General features: G+C 52.2%; 1 protein-coding gene across 1 annotated transcript in view; it reads left to right on the forward strand.

Annotated features, from left to right (window-relative positions):
* The window catches only part of LOC119457114 (uncharacterized), a 9,936-nt gene extending 1,345 nt beyond the window's left edge, over positions 1-8,591 (forward strand). The window contains exons 3-5 of the mRNA XM_049669216.1: positions 5,482-5,704; positions 6,236-6,541; positions 8,520-8,591. Coding sequence (XP_049525173.1) covers positions 5,482-5,704; positions 6,236-6,541; positions 8,520-8,591 — 601 coding nt within the window. The remainder of the gene's footprint in view (positions 1-5,481; positions 5,705-6,235; positions 6,542-8,519) is intronic.
* Positions 8,592-16,076: the final 7,485 nt, after the last annotated feature.

Consider the following 16,076-nt stretch of genomic DNA (forward strand, 5'->3'; position numbering starts at 1 on the left):
TAGAATGGTAGAGGACTAAGAACAAAAAGATGTCACAGTTTCGCCCGAAAAGGGATAGCAAATTAGTAGAGAGCTATTCGGAGTAGGGATAGTAGTTTATCGGCTGCATACAACATGGACACATTCGCTTACTAACTGAATTAACAAGCGTTAGGTGTCAGCGCGCACAAGCAAACATGAATCGCACTGAATGACCGCAGACGACTGTCAAAACGCTGGCAGCAAGCGCAGCCGCCGCAGCGGGCGAAGGTTCGTGCGATCTATCGCTTGAACGGAAACTGAGCGGCGAATGCACAGCGCATACAAAGGTCAGAGCCGTGTGGAGATAAGAGACGGTGCGGGCCACCGCCACAGCCGGACAAAGTACAGTCGAGTGCAAAATTTTAGAGACCACGGGAGCGGCGACTAAAGCCCCAAATACCGCCATCTACTCTTTTCTCCGCCGCTTGTTCTCCTAAAGCGCTTGCTTTTATTGCAATAGCAATTATATGGACACTTCAACGGATTCTGCCGTCGGCGTCGCCGTCGCCGTGAGGTTCCGTATAGATAAATCTTCGCCGCGCGCCGTATGCCCAAGCGGAAGCGTGCGGGGACGCGCGCTATCACGGAGAGCGAACGCACTCAATCTCCCACGCGCAAGCAAGGAAGCGGGAAGCCAGCGCCGAAGGAAGCGGGGGGGGGGGGGCGCACTTCTACTCTGCCAACAACCACGCTCGTCGCTCGCCCGCACCGTCTCTTATCTCCACGCGGATCTGACCTTTATGCGCTGTTCATTCGTCGCTCAGTTTCCGCTGAAGCGATAGACCGCACGTACCTTCGCCCGCTGCGGCGTATGCGCTTGCTGCCAGTGTTTTGACAGTCGTTGTCTGCATTCATTCAGTGTGATCTATTCGTGTTTGTTTGTGCGCGCTCACACCACGCTTGTTCATTCAGTTAGTAATAGTCGGGCCACATTTTCCAACGCACGCTACACATGCAATGCTGCCCGGATCGGCAGTGCAGCGCTACAGGTGTGTCCCTTCGCACGCGCTGCCCACGCGAAGCGCTTCTCATCAACATCACCGTTTCACACGCGCCTTCTCGTGGTCACCGAGTCTCTCTTCATGTCGGTCTACTTACGCCGCAGCACACCTGCTTACTTAATCAGCATAACTGCGAGTCGGCCTAGTTGGAACAGATTCATTTTCTTAAAATTTTTGCGCACAAACAGGGACGAAGAAAAGGAGACACAAGGACGAGCGCTTTCTAACAACTGATGTTTATTATTGAAGAACCACCGGCTTAAATACCCACAGATCTGCGCGATCCTGTCAATAGAACATGTCAAGAGCGCATAAAATAACGCTTGTCATAAAATGCCGCTACGCGGTCAGCATAAAAAAAAACAGCAGTGTTCATAAAACAAGCACAAAAGGCAAAAACGCGTTAAAGATATGATGACAGCAGTGAATTCTCTTTATCTAACAATGAAACAGAAGGATGACTGATGCATTTTTCTTTTAGTTTATCAATCCAGTGAGCTTCCACAATTTCTCTCGCGGTTTGATTTCTATGCCTAAACAAAATGGCGGTGCTTTCAAGACAAGGTGAGCACGCATGTTCTTCACAATGCATCGCCAAATGCGTACTAGGGCGACCTTTGAGACTAGACAAGTGTTCCCTTAGTCTCGTGTTAACGCATCTCGAAGTCTGCCCTACGTACACATGACCACACGTCAAAGGAATCTGATAAACAACGTTCATCGCGCAATCGACAAATTGGTTCTTACGTGGATGTTTTATACTACATCCTTTCTTAGCATCATCCTTACTTTCAAACTTACTTTTGACCTTAGAACACACGCTACCTATTTTGTTTTTTGCTGAAAACACCACTTTTACTTCGTAACTCCCAGCCAACTTCTTAAGTCTGTGTGAAAGGCCATGAACATACGGAATCACTGACACCTTAGAAGCTAAATCTTTCTGTCTTTGATTACTTGTGCATGATTCTTTATCCTGTTTTAGTTTTTTCATTAATCTAGAGCATGACGCCAGCATCACAACGACTGGGTACCCAGCATTTCTCAACCGATTGACTTGTTCAAGAAATGCAATGTTTACAGTGTGATAACATGATTTCAACAACGCTGATCTGAAACATGAAATGACTATACCATTCTTCACAAGCCTGGAATGGTTAGAGGCATAGTTCATTAGCGGTTTTCCATCTCGGGGCGAGAATGACCAACACACATGTTCCGGTAGAAATTCTAACTTGACATCTAGAAACTGTAGCTTATTATCTACTGGTACTTCAGAAGTGAATGTCAAGCCCTTGCCCAGAGAATTAAAGGATTTTACTACCCTATTTCTGAAAACATCTTTGTCTACATGACAGCCCAAGATCAAGTAGTCATCTACATATCTGTATACCTTATATACTACACCTTCTAAATCTTTTGCCAGCTCTCTGTCTATGCTTCCCAGAAAAATGCTACTAAGGATGGGAGCTACCTTGACCCGATGCACACGCCCCCTGCCTGTATATACGTTTCATCACAGAATCCTACATGTGTATTAGCTAAATAAAAATGCTGAAGTTCAAGAAAGGACTCAACAGTCATCCCGCACGTGTTGCGAAATGACACCTCGTCATTCTCATTTGTTATGCAATCATAACACTGCGCATTAAGGGCCCATGCGGCAAGGAATAATAGAGGTCTTGAACATCTATGCTGAATCCCCAGCTGCAACTTGTACTATCTGATGCCAAAAATTTCACAAGGCCTTCAGAGTTTTTTAATAAGCACGGATCCTGTACTTCTAAGGAATTCAACATTTTCTGCAAGAATCCTGCGACCAGAACCTGCCAACACCCTCGCTCGGACACAATTGGCCTAAACGGAATTCCTTGCTTGTGTGTTTTTGCAGTAAAAAATATATCCAATATCATTCCTTTTGAGTTCTTTACATGTGACGCGAGCTTTTCTTGGTTACATTTCTTCAATAGCTCCACCGCCTTCTTTTTTACATTTTCTACATTCACATCACTTTTTCTAAAGCACTTGTTCACCGCTAGGAAAGCTTTTTCTAAATAACAATCATTTGGTACAACAACCAGAAAGTGATGTGAATGTAGAAAATGTAAAAAAGAAGGCGGTGGAGCTATTGAAGAAATGTAACCAAGAAAAGCTCCCGTCACATGTAAAGAACTCAAAAGGAATGATATTGGATATATTTTTTACTGCAAAAACACATAAGCAAGGAATTCCGTTTAGGCCAATTGTGTCCGAGCGAGGGTGTTGGCAGGTTCTGGTCGCAGGATTCTTGCAGAAAATGTTGAATTCCTTAGAAGTACAGGATCCGTACTTATTAAAAAACTCTGAAGGCCTTGTGAAATTTTTGGCATCAGATAGTACAAGTTGCAGCTGGGGATTCAGCATAGATGTTCAAGACCTCTATTATTCCTTGCCGCATGGGCCCTTAATGCGCAGTGTTAATGATTGCATAACAAATAGAATGACGAGGTGTCATTTCGCAACACGTGCGGGATGACTGTTGAGTCCTTTCTTGAACTTCTGCATTTTTATTTAGCTAATACACATGTAGGATTCTGTGATGAAACGTATATACAGGCAGGGGGCGTGTGCATCGGGTCAAAGGTAGCTCCCATCCTTAGTAGCATTTTTCTGGGAAGCATAGACAGAGAGCTGGCAAAAGATTTAGAAGGTGTAGTATATAAGGTATACAGATATGTAGATGACTACTTGATCTTGGGCTGTCATGTAGACAAAGATGTTTTCAGAAATAGGGTAGTAAAATCCTTTAATTCTCTGGGCAAGGGCTTGACATTCACTTCTGAAGTACCAGTAGATAATAAGCTACAGTTTCTAGATGTCAAGTTAGAATTTCTACCGGAACATGTGTGTTGGTCATTCTCGCCCCGAGATGGAAAACCGCTAATGAACTATGCCTCTAACCATTCCAGGCTTGTGAAGAATGGTATAGTCATTTCATGTTTCAGATCAGCGTTGTTGAAATCATGTTATCACACTGTAAACATTGCATTTCTTGAACAAGTCAATCGGTTGAGAAATGCTGGGTACCCAGTCGTTGTGATGCTGGCGTCATGCTCTAGATTAATGAAAAAACTAAAACAGGATAAAGAATCATGCACAAGTAATCAAAGACAGAAAGATTTAGCTTCTAAGGTGTCAGTGATTCCGTATGTTCATGGCCTTTCACACAGACTTAAGAAGGTGGCTGGGAGTTACGAAGTAAAAGTGGTGTTTTCAGCAAAAAACAAAATAGGTAGCGTGTGTTCTAAGGTCAAAAGTAAGTTTGAAAGTAAGGATGATGCTAAGAAAGGATGTAGTATAAAACATCCACGTAAGAACCAATTTGTCGATTGCGCGATGAACGTTGTTTATCAGATTCCTTTGACGTGTGGTCATGTGTACGTAGGGCAGACTTCGAGATGCGTTAACACGAGACTAAGGGAACACTTGTCTAGTCTCAAAGGTCGCCCTAGTACGCATTTGGCGATGCATTGTGAAGAACATGCGTGCTCACCTTGTCTTGAAAGCACCGCCATTTTGTTTAGGCATAGAAATCAAACCGCGAGAGAAATTGTGGAAGCTCACTGGATTGATAAACTAAAAAGAAAAATGCATCAGTCATCCTTCTGTTTCATTGTTAGATAAAGAGAATTCACTGCTGTCATCATATCTTTAACGCGTTTTTGCCTTTTGTGCTTGTTTTATGAACACTGCTGTTTTTTTTTTTTTATGCTGACCGCGTAGCGGCATTTTATGACAAGCGTTATTTTATGCGCTCTTGACATGTTCTATTGACAGGATCGCGCAGATCTGTGGGTACTTAATCAGCTCATGTTTACAATTCATATTGCTACCAAAGCCGCTCACCTTACTTCGTATGACATTGCTGTGTTGCGATCGTATTCATTGCTTCGCCCTTAGGGCGAAACTGTGATATTTTTTTTTATTTCTGGGGATGCAGTGTCTAAAGAGAAGTGCCGTTGCAACCAAAATCTAGTATAACGCACCTCTAAAAAAAAAAAAAGAAAAAAAAACTAGATGACCCTGCTGGAAGAAGGGGCGATGACTAGTGCGGACGCGAAATCATCGTCTGCCGATGTCATCAATGATTTCACGAGGTTATTCACCCCAAATCGAAGTGAATTGCGTACCAACGAAAGCAGCAAGTTACACGGATTCCGTGGATACCGGATTTATTTTGGTGGGTGGACTCTTTCTCAACATTTTCTGCATTCGAATTTTCAACATCGGCGTGCAAAGGTGGGTAGGCCTAGGCCTAACACCGCAAGTCACTCATTACCGCCATGGAAATCGTCACCGCTGAGACGATATCGCCGGAAGACGCGAATGACCCGGGTTGGATCACGTCATATAACCGCTGACCAAGCAAGGGCAAGGCCAGTCAACCTCAAGGAACAAGTTCGTCAAGTACACGTGGCAGACGAAGGGAAGGCGATCGCACCGCCGGACCGAAGAGCGCATACCAGCGCTTCATCGCTACCTCGAGACTCCCTCAGCTACCGAGGGACACGTTCCGTATCATCGTGAGACCCCGAGACGATCTCAACGTGGCCAAATCCACACCAGTGCAGGTTGAGCAAGCCCTGGCGATGGCGGCAGCCCTGGCTCCTCAAGACATCACGGAAGACTCCATCTGCCCCAACGTAACTCAGAATATCTTCGTCATATGCACTCCCAGCGAACGTAACGCAAGAGAATACGCCACGGTGCAATAGATTCGCATGAAAGATACTACGTGTCGGGTCGCAATGCACCCGGCCCCACCCGATGATACCTGCAAAGGCGTAGTACGAAGCATTGACCTCGAGCTCAACGACTCCCAACTCCGAGACCTGATCGCCACGAAACGCAACGCCAATGCCTCGGAGGTGAAAAGAATGAAGAACACCATAGCCGTGACAACCCTTTTCCAAGGAATGCAAGTACCAAGAAGTTACATCTACTGCGGAGCAAGCATTGTTCGATGCACGCTCTTACGCAGACAGACGGAAGTTTGCTACAACTGTGGCAACATCGGTCATCGCGCGGATGTCTGCCCTAACCCCAGCACCACGTTGTGCCGGAAGTGTGGCCTCAGTGTACCCTTCACTGCACCCTGTGCGGCGGACCACACCCCACCGCCGACAAGGACTGCAAACGCAAGTTTCAATTAAGCCCCTTACATCGTGCGGCAGAGACGACGCCGCAGACGCAACCGACGCGGCCGCAGCCGCTCCCGAGGACCGAGCGGCGCCATTCACCGCGACTCGAGTGCCACCTCGGGAATTTCCGTAGCGACCACAAGGAATCGCTCGGTCACGCCGACACCTGAGCGCCGCAGCGCCCTCCGCAGCAGCCGCTCCCGCTCCAGGGGACGACGCAACAGCCGCTTCCGCTCCAGGGGGCGCCCTACATCCGGCCACACCGAACTGACGTGGGCCGACCGAGTACAAGGAAAACAACACCAGCAACAGCAACGGGACGCCTCATCTACTAAACAGGTAACGTGGTCTTCATTGCCCGAGCATGAGAGCGAGATAGTCACATCCCTATGACAGGAACTAGCGGGTCCCCGAGTGCACCATATAAGTGCTTACAGCGCAGCTTAATGACACGAAACAGCAGATTCAATACCTTAAAGCTGCCGAACAAGCACCACCCCAAGAAACAAACGTAAAAGTAAGCGCAGCCAAACGCAAACCCCCTCCGCTCCCAGAGACGGAAGAAGAGAGTAATGCACCTCAAGACACAGTTGGCAAAATTCTGCGCCTCACGCGAGAGAACCAAGAAAGTATTCGTACCCGAACGAATCGTGTAGAGGTGGTCGAAAACAAAGTCGCCATAAAAATTACAAACAAAGCTAGTCAGCCACAACAGATGGACACGACGGGGCACCCTTCCGCACCAATAAATCCCCCGCAAAACCATCATGGCTAACACGACACGGGATACCTTAGAAAATTGGTAGTAGAATTGCGCTAGCTACGCGAAACGCAAATCCTCGCTACAACAGTACCTCAATATTCAACCAAAAAAGCCGCACGTAATGCTATTGAGAAAAAACCCTATGCGAAACCCTCCCGTTCTCGGAGTACAACCCCATCTCCCAAAGAGGAGGGGACGCCAGGAGAGGCATCGCCCCGCTCGTTAATAGGAAATTCGCGCACTGCGTTCACGACGTCCTACCGAAAAACAGTCGCTTCGAGGCGATCCTAATCGAGCTCGTACCTAACCGACTCTTAAAATAAAGCGTTTTTGTACTAAACATCTACAGCTCCCCCGCGCACTACAAACAATCCTTCCACGCGATCTTTACTAAAGCCACATCATTGGCACGAAACTCACCACTCATTATCGCAGGTGACTTCAACGGCCCCCACCCGTCGTAGGCTTACCCCACAATCAAGCCTAGCGGCAACAACCCTCTCGCGCGCAATAGACGACCTTTCGCTCACCCTGGTGACGGACCACAGGTTCCCTACCAGATTGAGTACGTCGACGCGACGCGATACTACGCCGGACCTCACGTTACTCCGAAATGTAGCATACTACACATGGACGAACACGCAAGAGAATCTGGGCAGCGATCACTTCGTCATACGCACAGAAATACCAAACACGACGGCCCCACCCCGATCGTTCACCCTCAAAGACTGGGACATCTTCCGTAAGCTACGGAAGGAAGACACGAACACGTACGACTCCTTCACGGAACTCCTCTCTGCGATAAAGGGCTACGCAACTAGAGCCACGAAAACTATACAAACGGAACTGGAGGTCCCAAGGGTTACCCTCACCTCGCACACTTACTCGAGGCCAAGGCCTCGACACTTACGCGATGGAGAAAGCAACGTCTGAACAGACGCCTGCGCAAACGCATCGCGATCCTCAACCGAGACATAGACCAATACTGTATGGAGCTCACAAGACTTAATTCAATGGCACGAATTCTCTTCGGCGGTCGATGGCCGAATGCGGACCGGAGGTAAGTGGAACCTCCTGAAACGCGTGTTAGACGACAACCAAACGAAGGATAATCAAAGCCACGCGCTAAACCGACTTCTACACTCACATAAAGAGAAAGGGGGAACGGAAGAGTCCGTCCTGGAAGAAATTGTCAAACGATACCTTCCGCTCGGAGACGCTCATCCCAACGATTACACGACCATAAAGGGCGAAACCACTCCCAAACTAGACGCTGCTTTCACGGAAGCAGAAGTTAGAGAGGCGCTCAGTGGCGCACCGACGGGGGGGGGGGGGGGGGGGGGATTCGGGGGTTGTAACCCCCCCCTGAGGCCCACTTAACCCCCCCCCCCCCTTTTGTTTAACCCCTTTTCTTTCCTTACGCATTTGAGTGCTGCAACTAAGATGTAAGACGCGCAATCGATTGCATTTGTTTGACAATTTACCGTGAAGAAATGGAAATTAGTGCTGTTTAGATGGTATTTGCAAACTCTCAACCCCCCCTTCCCCTGGCAGAGATCCTGGGTGCGCTACTGGAGGCGTTACACAACCTTAACAGCAGGTCGGCCTCAGGACCCGACGGGGTAACCAACCGTATGTTGCGTAACTTAGACGACCAAGCCATTACATCACTCACGAAAGACATCAACCACGTGTGGGAAACAGGAGAGGTACCAACGCAATGGCGCACTGCCACGGTGGTCCTCATTCCAAAACACGGCAAACCACTTAACCTCGACAGTTTGCCCTTACTTCATGCGTGGATAAAGTACGCCAGCACGTCATTCAAAACCGAGTGTCACGCTACATTGAGGAACACGAACTCCTCCCACACAACAGGTTAGGGTTTGACCCCACCTATCCACCCAAGATGTCATGTTACTCCTAAAGAGACAGATCTTCGACGTTAAAACAAGAGACGTTCGCGCCATCCTCGCCCTCGATCTCACGAAATCATTCGACACCGTCTCGCACCGCTTCGTACTGGAGTCTGTGGCAGGCCTCAACATCGGCCAGAGATTTCAGGAGTACGTACGCTCCTTCCTAAAAGACAGAGAAGCCCGACTGTGAGTCTCACAACTTAAGTAGGACCCCTACACGCTGGGCTCCGTCGGAACACCGCAAGGCTCAGTCATCTCTACATTACTATTCAACGTAGTGGTGAAGGGCCTCGCAGACAAACTACGAGACATCCCGAACGTAAGCTGCGCTCTATACGCAGATGACATCACCATCTGGAGCCCGGGAGGCTCCCTGGCAGACATGGAGCAGGCATTACAGTCTGCCCTAGATGCCACGGAAAAGTACCTACTAGACACAGGAATGAAACTCTCCTCCAAGAAATTGGAACTCTTACTATTTCGCAAGTCTTGTCAAGGAGTCCGCTACCTAACTCCTCTAAACGAACTTCCGATAGCATTACACACAAGAGATTGACAACAGATTCTGCGAGTCAACCACATACGCATTCTTGGGCTCCTAATCGAAGCCACCGGATGCTACGGACTCACGATCAAACACTTAACCGCCAAAACCGAAAACATTATCAGACTCATCCACAGAGTCTCGGGGCGCAGGAAGGGTCTCTGCGAAGATAACGTTCTGCGCGTATACCACGCGTTCCTTATGAGCCACATTAATTACGTCGCCTGTGCCCACAGCTGGCCGAAAATAGAAAAGACAAAACTAAACACACTCATGCGCAAGAGTATCAAACAGATCTTGGGCATTCCACAAAGAGCAAGCACAACAAAGGTTGGTCAGCTAGGCATGCACAACATCGACGAAGTCATCGAGGCTCAGACTAGAGCTCGGGCCGGGCTCGGGCACGGCATGTGCTTTTTGACACGGGCCCGGGCCGGGCTCGGACTTCCTGGTGGTGTGCATGTAACGTGCAGCGAGTTATCCTCGCGATCTCGACTCTGAAAAAGACCTGTTGCCCTGTCATGGGCGCACCAAAGCAACTAAAACATTAAAGAACGATCGCCATATCCACGAAGTGAATGATGATGAGTGGGCGAAGCTCCGGAGGTAATCTGGTAAACCGTGAATCCTCCGTAGATTTTGCCCACTCGATCATCATACAAAGATGTGACACAGAAACACGGGGGTAAGGTGTGATTATATACACAGTATATACACAATGATTTGTTATTTACATATTGATACAGTATATACACAAGAGAGAGAGCAAGCGAGAGAGGAAAGGCAGGGAGGTTAACCACAAGTCTACAGAGTATATACACAATGTTTCATTATTTACACATGGGGTAATAATGATTTTGTTCAAGAGCTCTACGGACCACAAGGAGGGGGTTCTCCTGATTCTGTTTTACTCATATATGACGTTAAGCTCAGGAGAACGTTTCCCTTTGAGTATAACGGTATTGTGGTGCGTAAAGTACAAAGCCAAGAAACGTGAATTGGATGTAGTCTAAAGTTCGAGAAGACGATGTCTATACAAGTTCCCCTAATGGTGGTGGGACGTTTGTATTCATATGAAATGCACCAGAGATCCTAGCGGGACATCATGTGTTGGACTAGCCAGTCGTCGTGCATGATGTCCACGTTAAAGTCTCCGGTGAGCACGATGGGGCCGTGTTTGTATTCAGTTTCATAATGCAGCATCGCCTTCTCGATGTACGTGACGATGTTTCCCTTGGACAGGTTAGGTGCCAGGTACATAGTCAGTACTCGCCGTCAAGGGTCTTGACGGGCGAGCACGCGCTGCAGCCGCTTTGCGAGCCCTCCGCTCCGCCGCCGCCTTGTGGAGCGTAAAGTGGAGCGAGCGCCGCCGGGCCATCTAGTGGGCGCCATTCAAATCAAACGAGAGCACAGCTGCGCCTCTAGCGGGAGCGGCGAGTACTAGCGTGGATACAACGGCGCGACGGGGGACAAGGCTCGACCCTAAGGAGCTGCGCCCCTAAAACCGAAATGTTTACCTAGGGAGCCTACATGCAAGCGCTGTTTCCTTGCATGTAGGCTCCTTATGTTTACCGGAAACGTTGGCGGTGAACACTATGCGCGAAGGTGCGCTTTCTGGTAGAAACGCGGCCTCTTTCGTGGGCCGGCCTTCTTTTATTAGGTGCGAAGCAGCTTATGGTCGGGGATATGTCACTCCCTTCCTCCCTCCATCCCTCCAGCCATCCATCCATCCGCCGTGCGGCGTCCACACCCCTACTGCGCATGCGAATCCTCCTCCCCCTCCTCTCCTTGTCTCATATCCTCTCCTCCCTCCACCCCCTCCTCTCTTCTCCTTGTCTCATCTCCTCTCCTCTCGACATTCTTCCTCTTCTCTCCGGATTGCGCAACGAATGGCAACACCTGCGGCTCCGCGCGCGATAATGCGAAGCAGCTTAGGTTAGAGGCGCGATGTTAGGCACCCCAGAGGCACCGGCAACAGTCACCAACGCCGCGTGCGTTCGGTGCGAATGCGGGCAAAACGCCGACGGCGTCGACAACAGTTCTGCGCGTTGCTGGTGCTGCTGCATGTCCAAGTTTATACAGCTGATAAAACTACTTTGAGTCGACCCCATGGCTGCTTCGCATACTACTCAGGGTTCCCCTACGGGAAGATGATGTAATTTTTGTTTGCACCTTTAATGTTTCAGCCTTAGAAGATTTAGCATAAAAGGCATGCGCTGTCGGCGTTTTGTTTCATGACAATTGTTTGAGGGCTGTTCTTCTCAAAATTCCGAGTAATAACTTTGTAAAGAATGCAAGACAAAGTGTGAGCAACTTTAGTGGTAAAAAAAAATGTCACAGTTTCGCCCTAAGGGCGAAGCAATGAATGCGATAGCAACACAGCAATGTCATACGAAGAAAGGTGAGCGGCTTTGGTAGCAATATGAATTGTAGTAAACATGAGCCGATTAAGTAAGCAGGTGTGCTGCGGCGTAAGTAGCACGACATGAAGAGAGACTCGATGATAACGAGGAGGCGCGTGTGAAACGGTGGTGTTGATGAGAAGCGCTTCCCGTGGGCAGCGCGTGCGAAGGGACACACCTGTAGCGCTGCACTGCCGACCCGGGCAGCATTGCATGTGTAGCGTGCGTTGGAAAATGTGGCACGACTATTACTAACTGATTGAACAAGCGTGGTGTGAGCGCGCACAAACAAACATGAAGAGATCACACTGAATGACTGCAGACAACGACTGTCAAAACGCTAGCAGCAAGCGCATATATACGCCGCAGCAGCGGGCGAAGGTACGTGCGGTCTATCGCTTCAACGGAAACTGAGCGGCGAATGCACGGCGCATAAAGGTCAGAGCCGTGTGGAGATGAGAGACGGTGCGGAGTAGTAGTAGTAGAGGTTCGGGGTGGGAAAAGATGCATATTTCTGCAGCCCTTATAGGGAGCACGGCTCAGCATCTGAGGGGAGGGGAATGGGGGGGGGAGAAAGAAGGAAATAGTGGGAGAAGGGTGGAAGGGAGAGGAGACGAGTCCTCGTCTCGGGCAGGGTGTCCCTACAGCCGGTCAGCCAGCATAGTGTCCGCAAGGTAGCCGAGGACCACCTTGAACCTCTGGGCTGGGATTGCGGGCTGGATGCAGCAGGTCCGTGCTGGTACCAGAAGGTAGGCCCATGCGGCGGAGTTGAGCCACCATGGTGTTGCGGTGTTGGTCGAGTGCGGGGCAGGAACATAGGAGGTGCTCCAGTGTTTCGTCTGCCCCGCACATAGAGCAGGCTGGGGAGTCTGCTCTTCCCAGGCGGAAGCTTCGGGCGGCTGTCCAGCAGCAGCCAATCCGAAGGCGTAGTAGGAGGGATCTCTCCCTTCTGGTCAGTCCCCTGTCAGGCAGCCGTGTCGGAGGGCTCCGCCTTGCCACGCGTGCGTCGGGGTGGCAGCTCAGCAGCAGTCGTTGCAAGGTGCTCCTGGAGTAGTCCGATGACACGACCGCCTGGCTGGGTGCCGTGTCCGTGCCGTGTGCCTCCTTGGCCAAGGCATCTGCCTCTTCATTGCCCGGGATCCCCACGTGAGCAGGTACCCAGTGCAAAGAGACATCAGTACCACTGGCACGGAGGGCGTGAAGCTTCGTCACCAGGAGGGCTGCACTGAAGCCAGCCCTCTTCGGGAGGCACACAGCCTGGAGAGCAGCTCGCGAGTCGCTGGCCACTGCGACCGGTACCCCAGGAGGCTCGGCTGCCAGCAGGTCTGCGGCCAGGTGGAAGCCCGCCATCTCAGCAGCGGTGGAGCTGGCCGAGAAGGGAAGTCGACAGGTCGATGCCCTGCCGAGCGCGGGGGCCACACAGGCTGCAGTGGCTGAGCCGCTGTCGGGGAGGACGGAGCCATCCGTGAAGACGAGCAATCTCCCCGCCAGCTCTTCCTCCAGCTTGGAGGTAGCCACCTGAAGGAGTACGCAGCTGGATGATCGCCGCTTGCTGTGTCCTTCAAGCGAGGTGGTGATGACCAGGGGCCTCTCGTGTGGTGGCGGGAGTCGTGGTGCTGGGGGTACCTGGCCGACCACTGCCAGGTAAGTGTCGACGAGGCTCCCCATCCTGGAGGAGGGACGGCTCGCCAGGCGGGTGAGCAGGCGTTCTCCGTCAGGGGCGTGGGCCAGCCTGTCGATGTGCAGCAGGCCACGTTGCTGCAGCAGGAGGGACAGAGGCCACACCCCCGCCTCTGCGAGCGTTTTGCTATTTGAGAGGTCCGGGGCAGCCCCAGCACGCTCCTGATGAAGCCTCTGTGTAGCTGCTCCAGACGTCTCAGCCGGGTTGCTGACAGCGTGACGAGTGGCAAGGCGTAGAGCAGCCCGGAGGTGGCGGCTGCAGAATGCAGACGCAGCGCCCTAGGATGTCGAGCATCCTCGCCCCCTCAAGAAAATGCGGCTCACGGCTTTCGGGACTCTCTGGACCTGGGCCACGGCAGCCTTTACAGCGGGAGTCCAGGTCAGCAGGTGGTCGATCTGCAGTCCCAGGTACATGACTGTCTTCTGCCAAGGTATCTCGGTGCCTCCTACGCTGAGACAGGGAGTGCTCCGTCAGGTGGCCGAACGAGGATGCACCAGGAGAGCCTTGGTCTTGGCAGACGATACCGTGAGGCCCACGGAAGCTAGGTGGCCCACCGAGGCGTCCAGGGCCTCCTGGAGGCAGGTCCGGACTGCAGGAAGGCTGCGTCGTGGTCCGCTGGTCCACAGGGCGATGTCGTCTGCGTACACTGAGCAGTGCACTGGGAAGCGCCGACCCTTCGGGATGGATGAGGGCAGGCGTGCTAGGGCCACGTTGAAAAGGAAGGGGCTCAGCACCGATCCCTGAGGCACGCCTGCCGTGACCGGTCGCGGGGAGCTCTGTCCGGTGCCCACGCGCACTCGGAACGAGCGACCAGTCAGGAAGGCACGCACGAATTGCTCCATGCGTCCCGACACTCCCAGTGCATCGAGGGCGTGTATCACCACATGATGGGGCAGGCCGTCGAAGGCACTCTGCACATCCAGGAGGACCAGCAGGGCTGCCTCTCCTTCACTCCTGGCCTGCTCCAGTGTCGATACGACGTCGCCGATGGAGTCAGCTGTGCAGCGGCGACTCCGGAAGCCAGTCTGCTGCTCCGGAAAGAACTCCAGCGCCCTGGCTATCCACTGCAGGCGCACCAGGACCATGGTCTCCATGACTTTGCAGACCGCAGATGTAAGGGAGACAGGCCTGTAGGACGATGGAGCTGTGGCTGGCTTTCGTGCCTTCAGTATGGGCACGACTATGGCAGTGAGCCATGACTCGGGGAGCTGGCCGTTGTTCCAGACAGTGTTGAGACAGTCCAGGAGCCGGGCCTTCTCAGCGTCCACCAGGTTGCGGAGCATCTGGAAGGTTATGCCGTCTGCTCCCGGGGCGCTTCGCCGCCTGGAACGGTCGAGGGCCTTGGTCAGCTCATGGGGTTGGAATGGCTTGTTGCACAGTGCCGCCACTTGCTCCAGTATCCAGTCCTGGTGGTGGACGATGTGCGGGGCGGCTCCTCTCACCATGCTGGCAGGATCGGGGAGCGGGACAGGTGGCCGGGAGGTAAAGTGACTGGCCAGGAGGTTTGCCAGGGCCGTTTCTGTCAGCCCCATGGAGACAGCAACAGCCATAATTGGCTGTCGGAGACTTGGGCCCTGCTGGAGTGATCGCAGCAAGCGCCACACCGTTGAGCTGGTCGTGGCAGAGGAGATAGAGCTGCAGATCCCCTCCCAGCTCCGCCGACGGCGCTGGTTTGCGTGTCGTCTGCATATTGCGTCCAGCCTCCGGTAGGTGGTTCAGTCCTCCTGGTCAGCCGTGCGGATGGCCCGACGTTCTGCCCTCCTCCTTGAAGCCCGGAGATTCAACTGCCGGAGGTCAGGAACAGGGCGTCCTGGCTGCACTCGCGTCACTATGGTGGCTGCCGAGGCACTGTTCTTTATGTGCTGGAGGAAGTCGCCATCTGCTGGATCACCCATGCAGTGTCTCCTGAAGAGGGTCCAGTTCACCATAGAACAGACCCTGCTCCGGGGGGCCCGACCAGCGTCATGAGAGACGATGACAGGGAAATGATCGGACCCCCAGGTGTCTGGACAAACTCTCCAGGTGTACGCACAGCGTTCAGTCGCAAGACTGAGGTCTATTGCCGTGCGCACACCTCGTCGGACGTAGGTGGCCTCTCCGGTGTTGAGTATCAGGAGACCTGCACGTAGGCTGATGTCCGCGATGGCACGACCACGAGTGCAGCAGAGTTTTCCACCCCAGGCTGTGTGGTGGGCATTCATGTCCCCACACAGGAGGAAGTCTTTCCCGAGGCGGCTTGCCAGAGGCAGGAAGCTGGAGGCATCCCAGGCGAGACGGGGGCGGATGTATACGCTGGCCACTGTGGTGTCGCACGAGCCTATGCGGACAGTGACCGCACAGCACTCCATCGCGCCGCCGGCCAGATCATCCACTGGGACCACAGCATGGGGGATACTCGCCCGAACGTAGACGGCACATCGGGCAGCTCCCTGCACATGGCCGGCCGCCTGGCAGGGTGCCTCGGTGCACGTGTCCAGCGTGCAGGATGTGGTGCTTAGGTGACCCACATACCCTGGCAAGCGTAGAGCTCCAGCCGTTACGTACACCTCCTGCAGGGCGAGCACG

The sequence above is a fragment of the Dermacentor silvarum genome, chromosome 6 (assembly GCF_013339745.2).
Source record: "Dermacentor silvarum isolate Dsil-2018 chromosome 6, BIME_Dsil_1.4, whole genome shotgun sequence".
Lineage (NCBI taxonomy): Eukaryota > Metazoa > Arthropoda > Arachnida > Ixodida > Ixodidae > Dermacentor > Dermacentor silvarum.